At 41.8% G+C, this 24,046-nt stretch overlaps 6 protein-coding genes across 6 annotated transcripts; 4 read left to right on the forward strand and 2 right to left on the reverse strand.

The window, feature by feature from the left end:
- Positions 1 to 99: 99 nt before the first annotated feature.
- On the forward strand, positions 100 to 1,707 carry PCYB_081230 (hypothetical protein). The gene is made up of 5 exons (XM_004221861.1): positions 100 to 526; positions 807 to 887; positions 1,168 to 1,195; positions 1,307 to 1,392; positions 1,567 to 1,707. Exons 1-5 carry the CDS (start codon positions 402 to 404, stop codon positions 1,625 to 1,627), a joined length of 381 nt encoding a protein of 126 aa, XP_004221909.1. The 5' UTR covers positions 100 to 401; the 3' UTR covers positions 1,628 to 1,707.
- Positions 1,708 to 3,988: 2,281 nt separating this feature from the next.
- Positions 3,989 to 7,591, forward strand: PCYB_081240 (hypothetical protein; the record flags this gene model as incomplete). Its single annotated transcript, XM_004221862.1, has 2 exons — positions 3,989 to 6,508; positions 6,701 to 7,591. The coding sequence occupies 2 exons, from the start codon at positions 3,989 to 3,991 to the stop codon at positions 7,589 to 7,591; spliced, it is 3,411 nt and encodes a 1,136-aa protein (XP_004221910.1).
- Positions 7,592 to 9,003: 1,412 nt separating this feature from the next.
- Positions 9,004 to 10,640, forward strand: PCYB_081250 (hypothetical protein). Its single transcript, XM_004221863.1, has 3 exons — positions 9,004 to 9,337; positions 10,165 to 10,316; positions 10,485 to 10,640. Exons 1-3 carry the CDS (start codon positions 9,289 to 9,291, stop codon positions 10,548 to 10,550), a joined length of 267 nt encoding a protein of 88 aa, XP_004221911.1. The 5' UTR covers positions 9,004 to 9,288; the 3' UTR covers positions 10,551 to 10,640.
- Positions 10,641 to 12,659: 2,019 nt separating this feature from the next.
- On the forward strand, positions 12,660 to 13,502 carry PCYB_081260 (hypothetical protein; the record flags this gene model as incomplete). Its single annotated transcript, XM_004221864.1, has 2 exons — positions 12,660 to 13,034; positions 13,215 to 13,502. 2 exons carry the CDS (start codon positions 12,660 to 12,662, stop codon positions 13,500 to 13,502), a joined length of 663 nt encoding a protein of 220 aa, XP_004221912.1.
- An 836-nt stretch (positions 13,503 to 14,338) lies between these two features.
- Positions 14,339 to 14,788, reverse strand: PCYB_081270 (N-acetyltransferase; the record flags this gene model as incomplete). Its single annotated transcript, XM_004221865.1, has 1 exon — positions 14,339 to 14,788. A coding segment is annotated over one exon (450 nt), but the record flags the coding sequence as incomplete, so codon positions are not given.
- A 1,667-nt stretch (positions 14,789 to 16,455) lies between these two features.
- Positions 16,456 to 21,911, reverse strand: PCYB_081280 (hypothetical protein; the record flags this gene model as incomplete). Its single annotated transcript, XM_004221866.1, has 6 exons — positions 21,764 to 21,911; positions 21,443 to 21,540; positions 20,832 to 21,339; positions 20,771 to 20,805; positions 19,949 to 20,313; positions 16,456 to 19,891 (listed from the first exon to the last, which is right to left on the reverse strand). The coding sequence occupies exons 5-6, from the start codon at positions 20,311 to 20,313 to the stop codon at positions 16,456 to 16,458; spliced, it is 3,801 nt and encodes a 1,266-aa protein (XP_004221914.1). The 5' UTR covers positions 20,771 to 20,805; positions 20,832 to 21,339; positions 21,443 to 21,540; positions 21,764 to 21,911.
- Between the last annotated feature and the right edge of the window lie 2,135 nt (positions 21,912 to 24,046).

Here is a 24,046-nt window from a genome sequence, read left to right on the forward strand (position 1 = left end):
TAAAACGTGGCAAAAAAAAAAAAAAAAAAAAATCACCAATGCAGAAAGCAAAAGGCAGAATGACGAATGACAAACGCAAAAAAATAAACAAACATTATTGTGAGGAATACCGAGGTGACGCAGATGACATAAAATACCAAACGAGAAAGGCTTCCCAAAACGCAGCAGAAAAAGCAGTTTTCTTCACTTGTACAAGTTACGCATATTCAAAACATAATATTTGATGCCTCGTGACTGGCGATTCTTATGTGATTAGAAAACCCTCCCTAATGCGCGGACCAGGAAACATCAAACCCTCAAGGCAACGGATGATAAAAATAACTTTATAATGAAAATTGTTTAACCCTGTTTTGTTAACCATCTCTAACACATTTTTAGCACTTTTTTTTTTTTTTTCAAATATGAGTCAATCAAATAAAAAAATCACCAAGGCCAGGATAGAAGGCATAAAGGGCGCCGACCTGGAGGTATTCAAAAGTTCTTTAATTCCCTTTAACGCTATAGTGGAGAAGTACACGGAAAAAGAGTAAGCCTCTTTGTAGATGCTATCTTTACTGCTCACAGGACGCATCAGAATATGCTTATATATCTATGTACATGTTTGTACATTCCTGCGGCTGTCCCCTACCAACTTACCCTTACCAGCAACACTCACTTGTGTAGTTATGTGCCCATTAACAAAAGATCCACCACAACATAGCAGTTGCATGATTGTACGAAGGATTAAAACCCTTTCGGACGAACAAATTCCACTCCTTTGTACCATCTCATTTTTGCGTTTTTTCCCTCACCCCCTCCCTTTACAGTGGAACAGCCATAGTGACATTCAAGGCGGGCATAGAAAAGAAGCACCTAGACGGAATTGGAAAATACACCGTTAAGCCCATGTAAGTAGCTGTTCAGAGTTTTTCATAGACACCTCCTTTTGCTCAGGTGTACATGTTCGTATGCTTGCATGATTGTCTCTCAAGAGTTAAGACCGTGGCCCACAGCGCATTCACACATTATACGTACAGAGAACACTGGGCAAAGGTGCCATCACAGGGCAGCTATAATTGATTGAAATTTTGGCCGATACGTACGAATGGAGCTGGTCTTTCAGTGCACCGTTCCCTTTCCCGTTTAGTCATACATACGTATATGTTTTTTTTTTTTCTCTTTTCCCAGGGAATTCGAAGGAGAGTCCGGCGATCAAGTATAGTCCCATCGCACGTGCCAGCACCCCATCCCTAGGCAATGGCACAAATTGAAAGTGCCCTGCATCGACCACCATCCCCTTTTTATTTTTTTCTTTCCCTTTTTGTAGAATTTGAGAAAGCGAAATATGAATTTCATTTGTGACCGGATCGTGGTAGATGAGCATGATATTATCAAGTTTTTCCTCAACACCACGTAAGGCACAAGTTAACAGCACGCCGCACCGAACAGGAGTTAACCATTGGGGGGCGAGACAAATGCCAACCTGGGAACTCCGTGTTAAAAGCCGAAATTCACACATTGTTAATAAACCCCACCCTTTTTCATCGCTGCCTTTACCTCCGTTTTTTTTTTTTTTTTTTCGCTCAGGCTAATCGCTCCCGTTATATTTGTCCTACTGAGTCTCCTAATATTCTTTTCAATTTTTTGATGGACTCATGATTATACAAGATGGTGTAAATCGCCTCTTTTTTTTTTTTTTTTTTACCACCCCAAAACTGAAACGTGAATGTGTATGTGTATGTCTATGTGTTTATCTATACGTGTGCGTTGTTTTTTTTTTTTTTTTTTTTTTTTTTTCCTTTCTTCCCCCTTCTATTTCCCCCCCTTTTTTTTGGAGATACACAACCCAACCTGTTTCATGTCACCACGTTTTTATAACATGTAACAACACCCTTCACGTAAAAATTGTATCATTTTGAATCATATTCGACGTTGTCCTGCTGACACTTGTGTGTACGAGCGGAAAATAATTCCGACTGTTTAACGAGTTGCGAATGGGCAGACTTAAGAAACCGCCCACATGGGGGTAGCACTTTCGTTTAATTTGTTTCTTCGTTTAATTTGTTTCCTCGTTTAAGTTGTTTCCTCGTTTAATTTTCTTCCCGCTGAACAAGTCCAACTCAATAATGTGGTAAGAAAAAAAATGAAGGAGGTCAACCAAGTGACTCTTTCAGAGAAGCATAATAGCACCACCACCCCATGTGCTGGAAATCTTCAATGCGTCACCATCATCATAATCCTGTTCAGGTGCAAACAGTTTACCCCTTTCCAAATGATCTGAGAGACAAGAAAAACATGCGAAATGCAGATTTTGCCCAATTCAGTCCACTATATATGTTTCACATTGAAAATATTGGCCACTCGACCCGTCTCCCATTTGGACCATCCATGGGTAATGCATTTTTTTTTTTTTAATTATGTATTTTGATCCTCTTTTCCGCTTCTTTTCCCCCATCATTGTTTAACTGTGAAAAACGCCTTTGCATATAAAGTACACACGTTGGGGGGGGAGGGGAAAAAATTACTTGTACACAAATTAAAGCGTTATTGTTAGTCAAAGGAGTTCCCTTAAATCTGTAGTTTCGTTTTTAATGAAGTCTTTCATTCTGTTAGCCAATCAAATTAGATGGACGAAAAGGCAATTCGTTCTTAATTTAAAAAAAAACGTAAAATGGCCAATACGTATGACACCAACCCGTTGCGTATTAACCGTCGCAGTTGTCTTTAGGGGGATGAATGAACTTTGGCAAACTAAAAACGCTAAGCTGATCCCTCCTAACCTTACGTATATTTGTATACACGAATTAGCACAGTTAAAACCTGTTGGCGATTCGTTTGGCTATTCTTTTTGCGATTCGTTTGGCGATTCTTTTTGCTATTCTTTCGCTTTTTATTTTTTTTTTTACACCATTCGCATACACATTCGGGGGAAACAAGTTGGTGCGCTAATTCACACACGCATTTTTTTGTTTTTTTCCCCTCTTCATCTTCTCACCAATTCAGTAATGATACCAAAGCGGAGACCAACTAAATGCCTCTATTTTATTTAAAGCTATACGTAGTAATTAAAATTTTTGTTTGCTTCATTTATGCTCACTTTTTATTTTGCTAGTGGGACGACTATTCCAAAGCTCACGTGTGTACACGCATGCGTATGCACATGCGTATACAATTCGCTTTAAACATATGCACAATGATAATCATTTTTTTTATAAAATGCCATCTGCCTTGCTGTCTTTCTTAGGAGTCCATACATGTGCATGTTATTTTTCCCTTTCACATAGTGCGAAACGGTTATTTTTGCCTTCCCCATCACTTAACTCGGCTCCCACATCTGGGTGTATAGGGGAGGGTATCCCCTGCGAGTAACGGGGCGTCTACCACTGAGTGTTCAACTTCTCCTCAACGCTTTAAACATTTGAGAGGAAATCTTTTCAACATTTTCGAAATCGTTAAAGAGAAAATATGCACAAATTGTTTCCCCTCATTTTTTATGCCCTGCTTAAGTTGTCATTCGAGTTCAATGTCGAGTATTTTTCGCTTCAATATTTTTCTTTTTCCTTTTCTGACCATGAAGTTGCGTAGCCTAGTTTGAATCATGCCTCTTTAATTCGATGCGATAATCAGGCCGTGCAATTGCAGGAGCTCCTCCTCCAGAAGGCTCCCTGCGCATGTGCGCGTCCGCGCTTGTGTAACCCCACGTCTGCCCACTCTCCTAATGCATATGTTGTTAACCCATTTTTTTAAACCTATACATGTGTATACCTCGTTTGTATGTGGTGCGTACCGAAATATCCATAAGGACGATTCATCCCGCGCGTGTGGATATGCTCCTAGTTCTTCGCGCCTCCCTGTGTGTGTCCTACTTGGGGATGGTCATACGGTTCCCTACTATAGGGTAACGAAGTAGGGGGATAAACATTCACCTCCTCCCCATACGCCTCCTTCACTCCAGTACGCCTCCTTCACGCCACTACGCCTCCTTCACGCCACTACGCCCCTACCCAAAATGGAGAACTCCGTGAGGCACTCAGTCGACATAAAATCGGAAGACTTCGTCGTCCTGATTTCGCTCCAAAACCTACAGACATTCATCATGATAGGATACACAGCCGTGAATAAAGACCACCTGAACTTTGACTTCTCCTACCTGTGGGCACTCTGCATTGGCACGGGTCTCTTCATATACTCCCTGATCAGTTTTGTTCTCATAAGATCCCTCGTGTTATCAAAGATAGACATAGGCAAATACGTCCTAGAGTTACTATTCAGTTTGAGTATAATCGTCACGTGTTCACTGTCCATAATAATTGACTCCTTCAAAATTGCAAACATGCAGTTGCTCTTTTTTTCATTCGCTTTAACAGGCTATGCCTATTACAATTTGATCAGCCTCTTCTTTTTTTGCACACTCATAGGAATGATAATTCAATATAATATAAGCTTCACTGGGTTTAGAATGCAATCGAATTCTTTTTTCTTTTTGGACATGCTATCCTACCTAGTGCAAATTATTGGGGGAAATATATTATACTTTCGCATGTACGAACTGTGCACTTTAATTGTGATTTCGAAGAGGAACCCATGCAAGTATGTCGTCGCATCGAAGGAAGTAAAACACGTGGAGAAACAAATTTTTTCATCCTTATTCAATTCTTACATGTGCATGAAGTCGAAAACTTATTCAGATTTAACATGCACTAATGATCTTTTAAATAAAGAGAGTCAATCTGTTGTCGGTAGGGATGATACTCACTCTAAGTGGAACTCCCACGTTGGTACTTCCTACCATGACAAGGTTAGTCACACGAAGAAGTTACTCCTTCGACGAGGCAAAAGGGACAAACGCAATCTCAAGGGGGGAGGTCGATTAACATGTGCAAAACATAGCGCCTACCATAATAGCCGAAGTCTTGCCAACTGTGCCACCAAGCATACCTCCAACTGTACAACTAACTTTAGAATATCTAACACCCTTTCACTTAAAAATAATTTCAACCCTAACCTAACCTCAGAAGCTGCTTCTCCCCCCATTTGTAAAAAATGCCTTTCGGAAAAAAATAGCCATAAGGATAATACGTACAAACACATGGAAGAGAAAAAAAAATACAAATTTTGTATCCAATCAGGCACTGCAAATAAGTCGAACGAGTTGGACAACCATGGGGTAGACTCAACATGGATGGCTAATCCTACCTACTCAACTACTACCCATGGGAAGGATATCAGCCGGGGGGGGAACAACTCAACCAGGGGATACCCCCAAGACAATGAAGTGCTCATCCAAATTAGGGGAACTAACACAGATAAGGATGCAGTCCCGGTGTGCAACTCGAACGCTAGTTGGATCAAGTCCACTGCAGTGATTGACATGTCGGGGGAGGGAAAGCAGAAAAAGGGCCATCCCATAGATACATCAGCTGATCTACCATCGGACAATAAACCTTCATACAACTCGTACCGCAACCGATGTGCTTTCCCCCCAAATGAACAACCCAGGTACTACGCCTGTCCGTGCTACCAGACCCATTCCAGCGGATCATCCCTCAGTGATGTGACCTCAGAACAAAGGACAAAGAGGAAAATTAGTGCCCATAGCTTGGTTGAAGGGGGAAACACCAAAATGGATAATCAGCAAAATCGCCGCGTGAGCAGCAAACGGAGAGATGGCGCGAAGAGTGAAGAACATCACCCCCCCAATGACCCACTTGCAGATAACTCAAACGGAAATGACCATACCTACCACTGCAATGTGATGACATGTAGTTATAATATAATAAAAGGCACACACAATGTGAGTACGCACAGTGGAGGAAGAAAGGGTGATAAGTCCTCTCGAGCGATCGGGGGTCAACGAGTTGAAATTGGTGAAATAGAGGCCATCCCTCGAGGAACAAACCCTATCCAAGCGTGCCCCGACGGTGCCCCCCTCCCCCGCGGAAGAAGGCCCTCTGCCCACAGTAACTGCACGGATCACCTGGGCGATGAAAGTCGCCAAAGTGAAAGCAAATTTGAGTCCACGTCAAACGAGGACGCGTCGGACACTCTGGAAAGAACACTGCCTGAAAAGGATCAGTCGAATGGGCCAAACCAACCAACGCAGAACGGGGCAAAGCTATCGGATAAGGAAAACCTATCAGACAAGGAAAACCTATCAGACAGGGAAAACCTATCAGACGGGGCAGACTTATCAAACAGGGCAAACCTATCAAACAGGGCAAACCTATCAAACAGGGCAAACCTATCGGATGAAGGCCGTGGGGTCCACCCAAACAACAACAATGCCCCGGCGAGCGCCAAAAAGGAAACAAATTTTCACAAAAAGCTCCTCTTGCGCAAGTCCAAAAGTTCGCTACACATGAGCCAATGGGGCGAAAACACCCCGCACAGACACACCTCGCGCAGCAGCAACAACACCAAGCTGATCACATTCACAAACAAGGAGTTACAAAATGGAAGTAACAGCAACTTGAAGTGTAAATATAGCAAAAAAAATTCATCAAGGCAACACGAAATGTTAGACAAAATTGTGCAACTGGACATCAGTAATCAGGACCAAAAAATAAAAAAAAAAAAAAAAAGACGCATCGTCGTTGTCACCGTCGATATTATCGCCATTATCTCCATTATCGCCACTATCATCCTCTGCGATGGCAAGAAAAAATATATACTTTAGGAAAAAAAAAAAAAATACACTTCATTTTTTCTCGAAAATCCAAAGATACAATATTTATTTGTGCACATTCCAGAATATTTTAAAAACGTCTTCGATATGACGAAGAAAATATTTTTCGATTTAAAAAAAAAAAAAGTGCTCATGCAAAATGCAACTTGGAAAAATAAAATATTCATCCCTGAAAGGGACCCACTAGGGTTATTCAAAAATGAAAACCTAGAAAAATGGTACGTGTCCTGGATGGACGAATTTAACAGAAATATTATCGCAAAAACTTATTATATAGCCATCTACCTCATTATGTATATAATTACCCTAGACTTTGTAACAGCATACAAATTGTACTACACAACAACGAGAAGGATGATCAACGGGGCGTTACTCACACACTACAATTACCTCCGCTACTACTTCTTCAAATCGATAGTCAACATAATTGTGTATCTCCTCTACATTCTTTTTGTAACATTTAAAATACGAAAGGACCCCACTTATAATATTAAGCGCTATTATTTTGTCACCCTTTTGTTGTGTCTAGCCAAGCTCATCATATCATCATCGGATATTTACGTGGCCATCACCTCGCTAGATTACTTTATCAGTCCCTACTACGTGTATATATACATCCATATGCTAATTGTGCAAACGTCGATTTTGTTAATAATTCGATACCCTACACATTATTTACTCTTTTTTCTCTACATTATTTGCTTCACTTCCTTATATTGGTCTTTCTCCATTCACAAAAGTTTTATGGAATTCATTTTTATCATTGCTTGTGTTTCTTTTACCATTATTTATTCTTATGTACTTTGCTCTAGGACAGTGGAGATCAATCGGCGCATTTTGTTCTCCAAGTATGAGTTGCCCTACCTCTTGTACCTCAAAGAGATTGCCGGTTGTCTGAACAGACGACGCTCCCAGGGAGGTGTCTGACACGGTTCGATGGAAGCCCTGCAGGCGAACCGCCACCATACGGGAAGTCGCCGCGTAGCGAATTTGACAGCGGATTGTATCAAAGTTCTCCAAGCTGAGATGAGCCGAACGGATATGAACCCAGTCGAGATGAACCCAGACGAGAAGAACCCAGACGAGAAGAACCCAGTCGAGATGAACCCAGTCGAGATGAACCCAGTCGAGATGAACCCAGTCGAGATGAACCCAGTCGAGATGAACCCAGTCGAGATGAACCCAGTCGAGATGAACCCAGTCGAGAGGAACCCATTCGAGATGAACCCAGACGAGATGACCTCCCCACCTCTGTCGCTCCACTGCCACCCCCATGCGCTCTTGTTTTCGTTACACCCTGGTTGCCGTTCTGGCGGTGCCCCCCCCCACTCCTTTCACTGGAGTCCCGAAGGGAAACATATTTGAAGACCTTCCATTCGGCCTCCCCCCGTTTGTGCATTTCCCCGCTCGTGGGGTTAACTGCTAGATGGCTACGGAGGCCTCTAATTTTTTTGGCCTCATTTGTAAACCTGCTTTTTTGACCGCCTCTTTAACGCGACTTTTTAACCGCCTTTTTTAACCGCCTTTTTTAACCGCCTTTTTTAACCGCCTTTTTAACCGCCTTTTTTAACCGCCTTTTTAACCGCCTTTTTTAACCGCCTTTTTTAACCGCCTTTTTAACCGCTTCTTTTAACCGCTTCTTTTAACCGCTTCTTTTCCCCTTCTTGCGGAACAAACTCCAAGTCCAATTTGAACTTCCCATTTCTGACTCCCCACCAATGCCTGTTTATCTCCGAGCTCGCTACTCCCAACATGTCCAGCATTTTTGCCACTCGATTTAATTCCCCGTTTTGCATTTGCCTCTCCCGCGTGAGGGGGCGGCAACCTCCGGGGGAACCTTACCCGAAGGCACACTTCTTTCCATTTCCACTGGCTTCACTTCATGCTCTTTACCCTTTTTTTTCCATTCCCTCGTTTGGATTATCTTATGTTTCCCCCCTTTTGAATTAGCCTAACCTTTCTTTGCCTCCCAAAAGGAACCCTTCTTCCCCAGTTGCACAAATAACACGCCACGCCGCGCCTCACCCCACTGCACAACTTGAGTTCTTCCCTTCATTCGTATCCTCACCGATGGGGCGTGCAAAATTTACGCACGTCAATCGCCATGGTAAAAATAATCATCACCATGTGTACGTATCTTCAAAGTGGAAATTTACCCGAAATTATTACCATTAAAATGCTAGCCATATTATACAAATGTGGCTTTACCCTCTACACGTACAAAAAAAAAAAAAAAAAAAAAATACTCACACTGAATAACCATGCGCAGTATGAACAAACGTGTGCCCCCCTAAGAGGCAAAAAGAGTTCCGCAAAATGTTTTACTCATCTATGCGTTCATGCAATACATAAACAGCTGCACATCCAGTGCGATAACCTTTAAAACCGTTCATGTTACAAAACATTTACTCTCGCCTGTTCGACTCGTTTAACGCCATAATAACGATATTACCGCAGGAGGTACTTCAGCGCCCAGGAGTTATCACCCCGTCAGTGCGCCACTCTTCCACTTTCTTTACCCAACCAAGGCTAATTCACACAAACGAAAAAAAAGGAATACCTTGGGGAGGTACCTTTTCAGACCCAATTTAATAGTCCCCCCTTTTGAAGTGCAGTACTACTAAATGAACATAAAAGCAGCCCTCTTTAATGCGTGCCAACTTACCATAAAAGGTATGATCTCCCCAAGGCGCCAGCTGCGGCATAGCATACTCTTATCATCCCCATTTAGTTATATGCCCGAACTTACACAACACCATTCGCAAGCATAAATCAAACTGCGTACACTCCTCAACTCTCACAGGAAGAAACACTACCCCCCTCAAGATACCCTCAACCCAGGAGAGTGGAAAAAACTCCAACGGTTTGTTTGACCATCCCCCTTTGATAAAATGATCTTAGTAAGAATAAAAAAGGAGGTTGAAAAATAGCGCCACGTGAACAAAGCAAATTTGTAGGCAAACACCTTTGCCTTTTAAAAATGAAATAAAAAAAAAATGTAGCCCTCCTTTACGTGATTACTCTGTGCAAAGATGCCCATCAACCACGTGCAACCACGTGCAAGTTTAACTGACAGATATTCTCCCTATCAAATCTCTTTCTTTCCACATTAGTGTGTCCACTGCTCGGGCATACATAATATGCATGCGTGTATATACACCCATTTTGGGGAAGGCAACCCAACTGTGTTGTTATAATGCGATAAATAGAGCATGTTTTGTTCATGCTATATCCCTCCCTTCGAAATATTTATTTTCCTAATTTCAATTCTATGCCAACCTTTTATGCAGAAAAATCGCTCCATTCGTTACCTATCGAGTGAATTCAAGTCTCTCCCCAAGCCGGTTCGTTTAATTAAGTGTCACATGCCCTACACCGCCGCTGATGCACTACTGCGCTTGTCTTGTCAGAGTGCACTCCAGTGGCACTTCCAACTGTGCTGCGTACGACACCGTAGCATAGCCACACCGACGTGCCCCAACTGCCTTCTTAGCCCGCAGGGACAGGCGTCGTGTTTCATGGAAAACTGCAACAAGTAAAATACGCCATCAGTTTCCCGAGTTACCTTTTTATAATTTTTTCTGGGTTTATGGGAGCCATGTCAGGAAATTTCTTTTTTAAAAAATACATTTTGAGGAAGAACCCCCCCAACGTAAGATCGTGCATACGCGCGCGTCGGTGTGTCGCTATGCCGGTGCGCCCATGCGCTTGCCTGCCTGTACGCCTGTCTGCGTGTTAATATGCCCAATAAGGGCTAAATTCTCGCCGTACCCTTTACCGCCTCTCATTCGTGCCCCCCTTTTTCGTCTTTCCGCCACAGCCCCTGAGGGACCCCAACGACTTACCGCCGGAGAAGCACCCACACACCCCTGAGGAGGATGATTAAAAAGGGGGGAAAGAAATAAACGGATAAATATCTAGCCAAATAAAGTGCCAAACATGCAGACACAAAACAGGGCGGAGCGAGGCGCATTGTTGTAAAGGCCAACGTGCTCAACTGCAAAAAAGGAAATAAACAAAAAAATAGAAAACTTTTTTCTCATTGCGAAGAGAGCACCCTGCAAAACTGAAATAAAGAAATACTCGCCATGTTATAAGTTACCGTTTGTCCGTTAAAATTTGTTGATGCCACAATGATAAAAACAATTAAATGAAGGAAGCACGTCAAAACTGTTCATTTGGCGCTCCTTCCCATGTGACGTAATTAACCATAGCAATATTGTCCCCCCCCAAAAAAAAACGCGTAAAAGCTGCTCAAAAAATCGCCAAATGTCCCAACTGCAAGTATACACAATTGTAGATCAGTTAAGAAAAATTCAAAGAAGCCAATTGAAAAGCTCATGAAAGTAATTCCCAATCGATTGTTCCTAAAGTAGACAGCATGAGCAGAGATACGCGCTGGGTAGTTCCCCTTTTTTAAAAATGATAATGTGCATTTTATTTCCCTTTTTCTTTTTATTGTAATTGTTTAAAAAAATGCAAATAACGAAATTTCAAAATGGATCCACATTTTTAATACACTCCATTTTTATAGCTGATAAATCAGACACATTTATCCCCCCACGTGTACAATTACTTTTTATATAGATTTTTTCCCACCCCCGTTTTTTGTATTAACATGTTGCGCCTTTACTTTAAATAACATACAGGAATATTCCTGGATGTTTCTTCTTCCCACCTCCCCCCTTTTTTATGTGAACACATTTATTTAATGCCTTTAAAATAAAACTCTTTACGGAATTGTCCTTTATGCAATTTTATTGTTTAAAAATAAGGCAACGAAAAAGTCGCAATGGCATACATACATAATTTTTTTTGAAAATTCCGAACATTTCGCTGCACCCATTTGACTGGTGATCTCACTTATGATGAGAGAAGTTGCACGGACTTACTTTTTCCTTTCAGTTGAACCACTCAAAAATCAGGTATTCCAGTTTTTGCAAAACAAAAACAACGTCAACTAATTTGCCTTTGGGGGGGCCTACACACTGCTGTTAAGAAAATAATTTTGTCCCATTACTGGTGTTAACGCCCACCAATATGTACACGTAGGAACTGCCTTCTTACACACGCACAGGCAATTTTTCCCTTTTTTTTTTTTTTTTTTTTTTTTTTACCCCCCATTAAGCTGAGAAGACAGTACAAAGTTTCTATTTCACTTATTTACCCTCCTAACTATACTGTACCATGTGGCACACAGTTTTGCAACAATTCAGCTCATGCGCATATACAACATTTGTGCAAACTTTTCGAGAGATAATAATTTGGCTTGCCATAAGTCCAATCTGACATTTTGCCCCTCCCTCATCAGTCGAATTTTCTCGCACATTACTATGACAAAATATTTTCTTTGCAAATTGCTACGCCACAAACAACACACATATGCTTTTTTAAATGAAGCCAATTTAAAAAAAAAAAAAAAAAATCATAACATTTGCGATCCTCTCATTGGAGGCCCAAAAGAAGTGCAGTAACTATAGCGGGTTAGCAACTTTTGCAAATCCCCCCCCCCAAAAAAAAAACAACAAATCGGAGCAGTATATATCTGCGCAGAACTTTCCCTAACGGATGATCAACTGGATTCATTTTTTCTCCACCATGTGCAGGTTGATTTTTTCACCAATAAAGGAATAGCCCCACATGTTGACAAAGCTGTGATAAAGCTGTGTCAGAGCCGCGACAAAGCTGAATCAGAGCCGCGACAAAGCTGTGTCAGAGCCGCGACAAAGCTGAATCAGAGCCGCGACAAAGCTGTGTCAGAGCCGCGACAAAGCTGAATCAGAGCCGCGACAAAGCTGTGTCAGAGCCGCGACAAAGCTGTATCAGAGCCGCGACACAAGATCGGGCATCCCTTAAGGCAAAGTTGCTTCAATAGGGACAATCATTCAGCCAGTCCGATGCTTACATAGGGGTAGTGACCCTCCATAAAAATGAGTTGCGCTTCATTAAACAGCGTACTTTTTTTTCCCCTCGAAAAAAACGGAAACGCCTTGAAATGTACCTATATTTTTTCCTCCTCCTGCTTACACTCACCAAAAGAAACTACACCCTCAACATTAAGAAGAGGTTCCACGTTTTGAATTATTTGCACTTTAGCAACTCTAAGGCATCAATCAAAAACGTTACCTCCACTTATTTTACTAATAAGAACTCGAGTCGGCATGAGATATACAGGAAAAGATTCGAAAGGGAACTGAAGGAGACACTCCAATCAATTTTGTACAAAAAGGGGATTAAGATAAATTATAAGTACCATATCGATGAAGATATAATAGAAGGAATAGCGATTCACCAAGTCCAGCTGAACAGTGATTGTTCTGTGGCAAAAGTTTTTATCGAAATAATGGGGGACTCGATCGATTCCAGACAGGTATTACACGATAATTAGCGAGCGTGAATAAGTTTACTACACCGGAATGCTCACATTTTTTTTTTATGCAGCATGGTTGCACACAAAATAGCGATACTGCTTCGCCATTTTTGCAATTTTTCTCACCGCTTTTTACCGCTTTTTACTGCTTTCTACCAATTTCCACCGCTCCCCCCGCAGGGCTACATCTGGATGAAGAAAAACTGCAAACGAATTCGCTACATGTTGGCCCAAGCAATTAAACATCGGAAAAGAGTCCCATTTTTAAATTTCGTCCTCAGCAATTTAAGCGAGCAAACACAATTGCTTTGCCAGATAGAAAACATACGGGAGTACTACGGAGAAATGTTTAAGGAGGACTTGGGGGAGTTTGAATCAAACGGGGAAGAAGCAGATGGGGGAGCGAATTGGGAAGAAAAAGGGAACACGCAGTACCCGCAAAATGAAGAACTGGGCGACGAACAATAGTTACCCAAAACAGCTACAAGGACCAAGCTCACATGTTCTTCATACACACGCACGTGCACAATTCTGATAATCACAAGTCGCCCAGCATTTTTTCCTTTTTTTTTTTTTTATGTTTTTCGTGAAAAAAACGCAAAGTTGCACATTTTCCTCCACATCTTGCATCTCTCAAAATTCGACTAAACTCGCGAAAAAATTCATTTAAAAAAAAAGCAACACATATATATATGCGCAGCTTTGTCCGTTCTGGTAATAAAAAGTTAGGCGAAAAAACAGACACATTGCGCAAATACAACAGCACAAAAAAATATGAACCGTTCATGCATTCCACAATTTGGAAAAAAAAAAAAGTGTGTACGAGTACAATAATATTTAGCTAGCTCAAACATTTACAAAAAAAAAATATATTAAAAGTAACTGCAAAAGTAATCCAACAAAGGGAAACCTGAAGGATGCTCCATTTCAAATCTTCATGATTTTTTTTTCTCACAAGTGAGGTTTACATTCATTTTATGTTATCCAATTTTTGAAAAATTGTCAAACGTGGGCCAATTTCAATATGTGCTGTGGTGTAAGACAGAGGGGAAACTTCGTGAAATGGGTCGCCCTCCACTAAAAAATGAATGCCGCTATGGGTGGGAATCTCACACCTATTTTTTTTTTTTTTGCGTACCTCCTTTGCGACGTAAAATATAGCAATTCCCATCACAATGTGCGTAAATATGTCCATTTCATTTGGTAATTTACATCTATAATGTCACAACACCACAGAGGTGATAAACTCCACGACGGTAACGGCCACCACAATGGGCTCCTCTCTTACCATGGGCCTATTTAACAAAAAGGTGCTCCATCAAATAGGCGTCTTCCTTATTTCCATAATACAATGGTTCGATTCCCTTCACTTTATAATTTAACAAGTTATTGTACAAATTCAACGCGGCATAGTTGCTCACACGAACATGCAAGCAAATGTTATGGACGTTATATATATCATTCACAAATTGGTGTGTCTGCGTGATTAAATAATAAGCAAGTTTCTGCTTCCTGTACGTTTTCAAAACAGCAACTGAAGTTAAATGACCCTTCTTATCATTTTCTTCTTCCAACTTTCCTAAGGTGTATCCGCAAACTTTTCCCTTTCCATCCTCTGCCACTTGGCTCAACGATGGCCACGATAACGCATGGTAAAAATAATATCTCATGTTATAATTTTCGGGCAGGTTTACGCTATTGCACTGTTGCATTGACAACAGATCGTAAACGTTGCTCTTCCTTATTGACAGCATTGGCGTGGCAAATGAAAAACGAAAGGAACAAAAAAGTGATGCTTCTCACAAATACGAATAAAAAATATCAACAAAATAAATATGTGATAATTTTGAAAAAGGTTTTCCCCACGTTTTGTTCTTCCCACACATTACGCCGTGGCGCTTGTTAAATGATCCAACTCGTAATCTTAACAATGAGGAGGACAAATGGAGAAAACTGCTATGCCTCCGAAATGGGCAAAACAACTGTGACTCTACTGCTTCGTGCCAGCTCTGCAAAATGTACTTTTCTGCCAAGGGGGGAAGGTCATATACAAGCATTCATTCTTGCAATAACGAATGTAGCGAATGATATATTCTCGCAAAAATAATTCACAAAAAAGGAAAAAATAATCTATATGTGCTTCAGCTGCCAAAAGGTATCCGTTAGCTTTGCTTTCCATGCATTGTTGATTCTTCCCTCTTGTGCTGTAAAATTCGATATTTAAAAAAAAAAAATTGACTCGGGAAAAAGGGTAATAAACTTGCAGCAGTTTTTCAAACGCGTGCCCCTAATTTTTTCTCCTTCAAAATGATTTTAAAACTTGTGTTTTATTTTTTCACCATTTGAAGGTAAATCTGTTACATATATATGTTTATATACTTAGGTTTTTTCCCCCCTATGTGTTCTATTTTATAGCCTTCATTTGGGAAAAAAAAAAAAAAATACCTTACTGGTACATACGTACGTTCACTCCATCCCACACGTAACATGTTTCCCATTTCGGTTTAACTAACACGTAAGGGGTCATTTCTTTTGCCCCTTTTTGCTATTAAATGAAAGTTAATAGAGCGAAAAAAGGAAACTTTGCAAAACTTGGCAATGTTTCTTCATTTGCCTCTGCAACGTACAAAAAAACGGTTACCGCAGTTGTTCGCGCCGCTCCTCAATTCCACTCAAGTGATGATGAACAATGCCAAAAAGGGGGAAAAAATTTGACACGCACGTGAACACACCAACAGGGTGATTTAATCAGTTCGTATATATTTTTTTTTCTTCTAAACGAGAAGGATATATTTTTATAGCCCCCAAAGGCACTGTTCACCTTTTTCCCCAATAAACTTTCGCGCCATAGACAATGGTGACCGAGAAGTAATTTCACCCCACGTATACATGCACATGGGGGAGGGGGGGAAGAAAAACGTAACCAAACAGTGCACCAACGCCTTTTTTGCGACACGAAGCAAAAAGACGTTTGATAGAATGGACGCGAAACACTTAGTTGATTGGGATGCGATCGGTTTACATATTTTCGGTTGTTTCTTTTGGAAATCGATGCATGAGGGAAGCGCGGAAGGGAGGGTGCGACGGGGGAAAAACTAAATACTAAAAATGGAAGAAAAAATAAGGGCAAAAAATAAGAGAAAAAATATGGGCAAAAATAAGGGCAAAAAATAAGAGAAAAAATAAGGGCAAAAATACGGGCTAAAATAAGGGCAAAAATAAGGGCTAAAATAAGGCAAAAATAAGGGCTAAAGGTAATACAAATTAGTTCAAAAAGTAACACAAATTAGTGCAACAATAAAAACGCTAACTAATTACCAAAAGGGGGCTGTTGGGCGAAAGACGCTCAGAAAAGTAGCGCTACGAATAGGTGCACACCGCAAACGTACCCGTGTGCGAATACGCTACCAGTCTACGTAGCCTACCCGGGGGGGGCGTCCCAAAACAGGGATGACCGCAAAAGCAGGAAATTGTCGGAGTACAAAAAAATGTACCAAAACACACGCGAAACGAACATGAGATGATATATATCGAAGGGCTCAGCAGAGTAGCCCGTAGATGTGCTCTCCCCATTTATAGCCAGTCTGTAAATTTCTGCACACTGCATATTCTCTGGTATGCTCATGAAAACCTGATGCAGGTTTATATTCTTGTTCAACTTTATATTGCTCAGTTTGAAGAATTGACCCCCCTTTAGTTTTATATACCTCATGGCTACCTCCTCGGGGGTTAACATATTGTACAGAGTAAAGGGACCCTCGAAGAAGTACCTCCACTCATCCTCTTCTAAAGTACAACACGAAATATGAATCATATAAATTAGTGCCGTCTGAATCATGAACAGAGGATATATTTTCTCCAAAGAAATTTGAATTTCATCAAAGGATACCAGTCGAGACAAAAACATATCATTTGACAGATGCCACTTCGGTACATATTTGTAGGACATTTTTTTATTTTTCCTTAGTAGTAGTTCTTCCACTGTACTGGGATTTCCCTCATCAGTTTGTTTGCTCGTACTGTATGGCTGTTCCTTTTTATCCTTTTCAGGACTCGCATATTCCAACGTCGAATGGGTTATATGGTCACCGTGGTAGGGCTCTTTTTCTTCTTCCTTTTCACTTTTTTTCTCCCCTGTTGAGAAGGTTTCCCAGTTTTCATCCTCCATCTCATCATCCCCCATCTCATCATCCAAGCTGCTGGGAATATAATCCAAGGAGCAGCTGCTCGACGTATCATCATATTCACCTCCATTGGTAGCCCTTTCCCTCCCCATTCTCACATAGCATTTGTAGTTGATATAATAAGAGGAGTCCACCATGGGAGTCGAGTCACCATGTGACACACCCGCAGCTTTCCCATATATTCCTGTCTCAACCCCCAAATTGGATGACAAAAAAACGAATAATTTAACAATATCATAGATTATTTTATTTCTCAGTAGAACCATCTCACGATTCTTTCCTTCATATTTCAGCAAATTTAAAAACGCATTTCTCGAGTTAAACACTTCATTAGCTTTCTCACTTTGATACAATGATATAAAATGCCTACTCGGCACGGGGAAGTCGGGAATGACATAAGGAACATACCTCATACTCCTCATGAAACCATTAAAGCTTACATTTTTGGGAAATATTTTCTTCTCACACAGTATATGTTTAGGCAAATCTGGGTCAGAAAAGCAGATGCCCAAGAAGACTTCATCAACGGATGTGAAATTTGGGTACCCTTTCACCTTCCTCATATTTTCTGTAAATAATTTTAGCGTCCTTAAATTTATTTCTTTCACCTTCATTGCCGCGTCAACTGTGTTGAAGAAATTTTCGTACGTGGGGGATACCTCCTCGATGGTTTCGCTTAGCCAGTATGGTTCGGCTTCTCCACTGCAGTGGGGAGCCCCCTCACATGGGAGTACCTCAGTCCCCGCTTCTTCCCTCGGAACATTGGTTTTTAGCGAGTCCCTTTCTAGCGAGTCCGTTTTTATGGAGTCCTTTTTTAGAGAGTCCTCTTTTAGCGAGCCCTCTTTTAGCGAGCCCTCCTTTAGCGAGCCCTCCTTTAGCGAGTCCCTTTTTAGCGAGTCCGTTTGGGGCTTATCCTGGTGACCCCCCTCCCTCCACTTTGTAAACGTAGCGGCGATGCCAAATTTGATTTGCTCTTCGTAGGTACACTCTGAGTGGTGCCTTTTTTGCGTGTCTGCGAAATTCTCTCCGAACTGCCGATTCGATTCTCTCGTCTCTGCCATGGTGTTCACCTCGCCTGTCTTTTTCTCCCAATCCACTTCTTCTCCTTCCAGGGGGCACGCCTTCAAATGGGAGCTGCTGCACCGAGGGGGAATGACCCCTCCGTGTGCATCAGTGCACCCCTTCACACGAGGTTTGTTTCCATACTTAGCGTACAACTTGGCAGTCAGTTCCAACATCTGAGTGTCCTCCTTCTCGACAACTCTCCCGTTCAGCGAACTGCACCCCCTGTGCGCCTTCTTATACTCTCGCTCAAATTCGAGGAGTGCCTCAAAAAAATGCTGCACTGAGGGAAAGCCATAATAGTACAAAATGAACTCCTTCATCTTCCTCATTTTGTTCTGTACCTTTTTTTTCCGGAGATACCTATAATAGTCTGACTGGTACGGTGGGCTGCCAGCATAAAATCCATCGAAGGTATTTTTCTCCTCTGAGTCTTCATTTAAATCTTGTACCAAAGCCTGGTGTACATAAAAAGTTTTACTTGAGTCATCCTTTAATCCGATTTCTTCAATATCTTTTACGAAGAAAAAAGCATCCTTGGGGATGAAAATTTTGTCCAGAAAAAAAAAATTATTTTTAAAATATGTATTAACTTCTTTGGTCAACTTAAGGTAGTTCATTTTGTTCTTCACCAAATGTACGTTCGCCTTTTTATCTCCATGCAAATTTGAACTTTGCATCATTTTATTCCTCTGTGGATTCAGCATGTAGAAGCATCCTTTATTCTCTTCATAATCCAGGGGGTATGATTTTAACAGGCAAAATAAATTTTCCAAAATCAGCATTTTATAATCGAAGTTCCCAACGTTGTATCTGCAAAATGAGTGGAAATTATCCCACATGACGTATTCTTTAAAATAATTTTTACTCATTTCCTCCTTTATTTTCTCCTTGAGCAGCTCGCAAAATTTCTCAATGGTGATGCTATCCTCCAGTTTAAACTTCATATACAAATACCAGAATATTTTTTTCACTTTGTTCAGCTGCAAAATTTCGTTAAGCGAAATGTCCAGGGCCCCCAGATGGTCTTCCACTCTGTCTAGCAGCCTGGCACACCCCTTCTCCGCCCCTCCGCCGACTGCTCCTCCGACTGCTCCACCGCTTCCTCCACCGCTCGTATCGATTATTTTTTCTCTTTTCCCCTCACTTGGTTCTCCTCCTATGTGTCCATTCTCCACTTCCTCTTCACGGCTAAATACCCGATCCACATATTTCGAAAAATACATCCTCGCGTCACCTTCTGCCCTTTCATGGGTACCTTTTCTTCCCTTCTTTATCACCTCCCCTTTTTTTTCTCCCCCTCTCCCGCTCCTCCGTCGTTCCCTCTCCAACATCATCAGCAACTGCATTATGCACTTCATTCCTAAATCCTCCTCACAGCTCTTTCCTCGATCCTTTGCTTTCCTCCTGTCGTCAATTAAGTCGGGAGTACGCGTCTCATTATATGCCATACTAGACGACCCATTAGGCACCCCATTAGACGACTCATTAGACGCTTCTTGGCCTACCCGGTCGGCGGAATTTCCCCCCTCTCTTTCGCCTTCCTTTTCGAAACTCACTTCAGTAGTGAATGACTCACGCGTTGGTGACTTCCCCTTCTTCACATCGTCACTGCGGGAGGAACATAAAACATTCACACCTCCCCCTGCACCATCGTGCGTTATGTACACATCTCGGGTGTCCTCCTCCCGAGTACTCATTTCGTGCATATCTTCCTCGTGCATACCTTCCTCATGCATGTCTTCCTCGTGCATATCCTCCTCTTGCATATCCTCCTCGTGCATATCCTCCTCGTGCATATCCTCCTCGTGCTTATCCATCCCTGGGGCATCCTCCCCAGATGTATTCACTTCGGCTGGGCAATTATATTCCACCAGTTTTTCTGCACCGTTTTGTTTATTCTGCTCCATTTGCTCCCTTGTGGTGAAGTATAAGTCTCCCTTGGGTTTCCCCTCCCCAGGGACTTCTTCCTTCTCCACTTCGCCAGCATTTTCTATAATTACCTCACTCATCGATCTGGCAACGTTATACATTCTGCCCTGACCCCCAAACTGCTGTTTCAAGCTTCTTTCACCTTGCGTCGTAGGGTCTGGGGTGATCTGGCAGACCCTCCTCGCGACACTATCCAACCCTTCTGAACATGTTAAGCTGCATTCACGTGGTAATCCCCCTCCACATATTAAACGGGGCTTATTTGCCACCCCTCCGCACGCACTTCTCTGTGTCACCCCTGTGCATGCACTTCTCGGAGTCACCACATCCACCCTTTTAACAAAGGGGGACGTGTTACTTCTAACCGCCTTCGTCATATGCATACGGCCGTTCAGGGGGCACCAGTCCGTGTGCTGCTTACTCCTGCTTTTGCACAACTTGAGGGGATTATTTTCCCCTTCCCCCTCAACATCCCCACAGCGATGCAGGGCATCAGAGAAGAGAGGCCTATCAAATCGGTGAGACGCATCACTGGACCATTCCGCTTCTTCCCCCTTGCTAATTATCCTGGAAGCGTTCCTCCCACGGATTGTCTCCGAAAATGTGTGCAGGGAGGCACTTAGCATGCGCTCCTCCCGTCCTGAATCGTCGTTCAATTGGTGAGGATGTGGACAATTAATTTCGCTGCTCCTATTGGGCGGCGTGTCTGTGCATTTCTTCGGGGGCATTTTTGCGCCCTTCCCATGGAATCCACCCTGAGTACGGGTCCCTCCATGTGGGCTGCTCACAAAATGTTGCTTCTCCTCATTTGACTTCCCACAGTTGTCACGCTTCACACAATCGGCACGCTTCACACAATTGGCACACTTCACACAATCGGCACGCTTCCCACAGTTGGCGCAGCAGTGCAAAGGCTTCTCCTCCATAGTGGCGCAAAAAGCACTGGGAAATTTGCCCTCGTTTTTTTTACCCATGCAGGAAAAAAACACACCATCACTTACGTTGTAATCAACTGAGCAGTTCATTCCATTTTTATTTTTTAACTGATGAATGAATGAACTAACACATTCGATATTTCCAGAATGAACTAATTTTTCGTCGTGTGCAATGTCCATTTCAGACAACATTTTTTCTGTCGCGGGGGGATTTTTTTTTTTTTTTTTCCCCCTTCTCCCTTGGTGAAGTCTTTTTCCAACTTGTGATCATTTCCACGCGTAAAAAAAGCTTCATCTATACGTCCCTTCTGAACAATTTTTTGTGTGCATATTTGTTTGGCTTCCCCTGGGTGGATTGCACTGCCGGCGCGTAAATACTTCCCTGGGGGGGTACTTTTTTTTTGCTTTAAATGATAAAAATTATTTTGTTCACAAACTGGGTATACGAGTACATCCATTTTTTTATGATTTCCTGATTTGTTACAAAATAAGACAGGTTGTTTTATTTTCCATTCGTTATTATGCACATTTTCGATTTTTTTTCTCATCAACATGTTATTTGATGAGTATCCATTTGTGCGCCCTGCATATGGAGTATCCCCACACCTTCCTTCACTCCCCATAGGGGTTATGTGTCCCCCTTTTATTTTTAACTTACTACATTCGTCATTTGAACTGTCATATGATCTTCCCTTTCTTGCACACACCACCTGACTTTCATTAACTTTTTTCTTTTCCATCCTCGCGAAGTTAAATATGTTCATTCTGCTCTCTCCCACGATGGTTTTATAAACGGAAAAAAAAAAGGAGAAGGATTAATCCAAAAGTGGGACACTATATTTACTGTAACATGGGCTAATTTAATTTGTTCTCCTTTAGGAAGCTGAGATTATCGATCTACACATGTTACAAGTTGTTTGTGCTGGGAAAATGCGCGAAAGGGGGGGGACACTCGAAGGGGTTGCTTATGTACGCCTATATTTACACCACACTACAGTCAGCGAGGTGCTTGGGGTAAACAAGGACATCCGCATCAATCGCAGTTCGATGTTGCTTAATTCTCTCACAAGCGGTGATGGCTACTTGTACAGAGTGGAGCGCACACAAGAGAGACACAGGCAGGCAAGCAGGCAGGCAGACAAACGAACAGACCAACGGACGAACGAACGAACGAACCAACTGATTGATCGTTGTGCGTAAATCTGCCCCTCGGCACAAGTGCAAGCGGATGAACGCACACACAAAAAAAGGTATACATATGTGAGGGGCCACTCCAGTAAGAATAAATACAGTCGCACACGGCAAGCACACACAAACTGTTAAGTACACACTCGCGGAGTAACAAAATTAAACTCAACTTTGTACTTAAAAAAAAAAGGAAAAAAATCGAAGCTTTTACATAAACAGTTTGGTCATGGAACTCTCACTTTTTAACTAATCAAACGATTTAACGCGTCTGCGTAAGTGTTTGTGGTGTGCACACAGTCATCTTGGGTGTACCCCCATTCCCCCCAATTTGACTTCTCACATATCCTCAGAATTAATCACTCTGAGTGGAATTTTTTTTTTTTTTTTTTACATTTCGAAAGACTTGGTACCACCGCATGCATGCGTTTGTTGGGCCCTGGGGGGAGACATTAAAACACTTGCAATGAAGCTGTTGAAATAGGAAAAAAAAAAAAAAAATAAAATACACATATATATGCACTACACAGTGGCAGCGCAACAGGATGGGACACGAAACGGACGCGACGCGGACGCAACCAAATGTAACCGCCCTGTGGCGGGAAAGGGTAAAATTTCTTCGCAATTCTCCCCCCCCCCTTTTACGCACAAATTTTTCCTGCTGGCCACCCCCTGCTAACAACACCATGTTCTGGAAAACGAAAGAAAACAAAATCGGCCAAACACACATGTGCTATACATACACTGCTGCACGAATAGACCAATTGTAACCCTGCGTCCAAGTGACACAACTGCGTAAATATGATGTGCACTGTATTGCATTCCTTCAAAGTGGAGCATACAAAAAAAAAAAAATTGTCTATGTTGCTCCAACGTATTCTTACAACTATGCATGCGCCACTTCAAAAATGTGCAAAAAAATGGAACTTGTAAAAGAGGACAATTTTATTACCCCCCCTCCTTTTTTTTTTTTTTTAAATGCATATTTTTGGGAAACACTGGGAGATAATCAATTTCGTAAGAATGGACTGCAAAAGAAAAGAGAGACAAAATGGGCAGTAGACAAAGAGAGCGAACCTTTACAAACGCATCTCACCTTTTAATCACCCCAACTGACTGCAACGAATTGCTGTCTCACAGTGTACTTCCCCAATTGAGAATAACATAACATGCATTTGTGCCAAATTAAGCTATCCTCTTTTGGGGCCTCTCCCTTCATTAACACCATTTTAATGCACATAATACTTGTAAATCATGCGCCATTCTTTTAAAGAGCATGTTCGTAAGACAAAACACAATGCAAGTCGTTGCGCCGGAGTGGATGCATGGCTGGGTTGCTACACTTCACCTGTAGTATATGCACACCCCTCCTGCGGGAAGAGGCGCTTCAAAGTCTGCTTGGAAATTTTTTGGCCCATATTAAAACATACCTTCCACAGATCGAAATGTTTTGGTGTGTTTTGAATGGCGCAACTTCCTAAATGAGCACCATTTCGTGTGCCAACACAATAACAAAATGAATGCCCTTTTTTTTTTTTCTCCTCTTTTTGCGCTAAGTTTGTGTTTTTCCCTTTCGCATCGCTCGATGAGATGTACCACCCAATTTTTTACACACATGGGGGTTACAATGTAAAAAGCATGCGTTGTGCGTGTTCTCTCCCCAAGTGTGCTCTACGCCCTTTTTTTTTTTTTTTTTTTTTTTTCTTCCTAATTT

This window comes from Plasmodium cynomolgi, chromosome 8 (genome assembly GCF_000321355.1).
Source record: "Plasmodium cynomolgi strain B DNA, chromosome 8, whole genome shotgun sequence".
Taxonomy (NCBI): Eukaryota; Apicomplexa; class Aconoidasida; order Haemosporida; family Plasmodiidae; genus Plasmodium; species Plasmodium cynomolgi.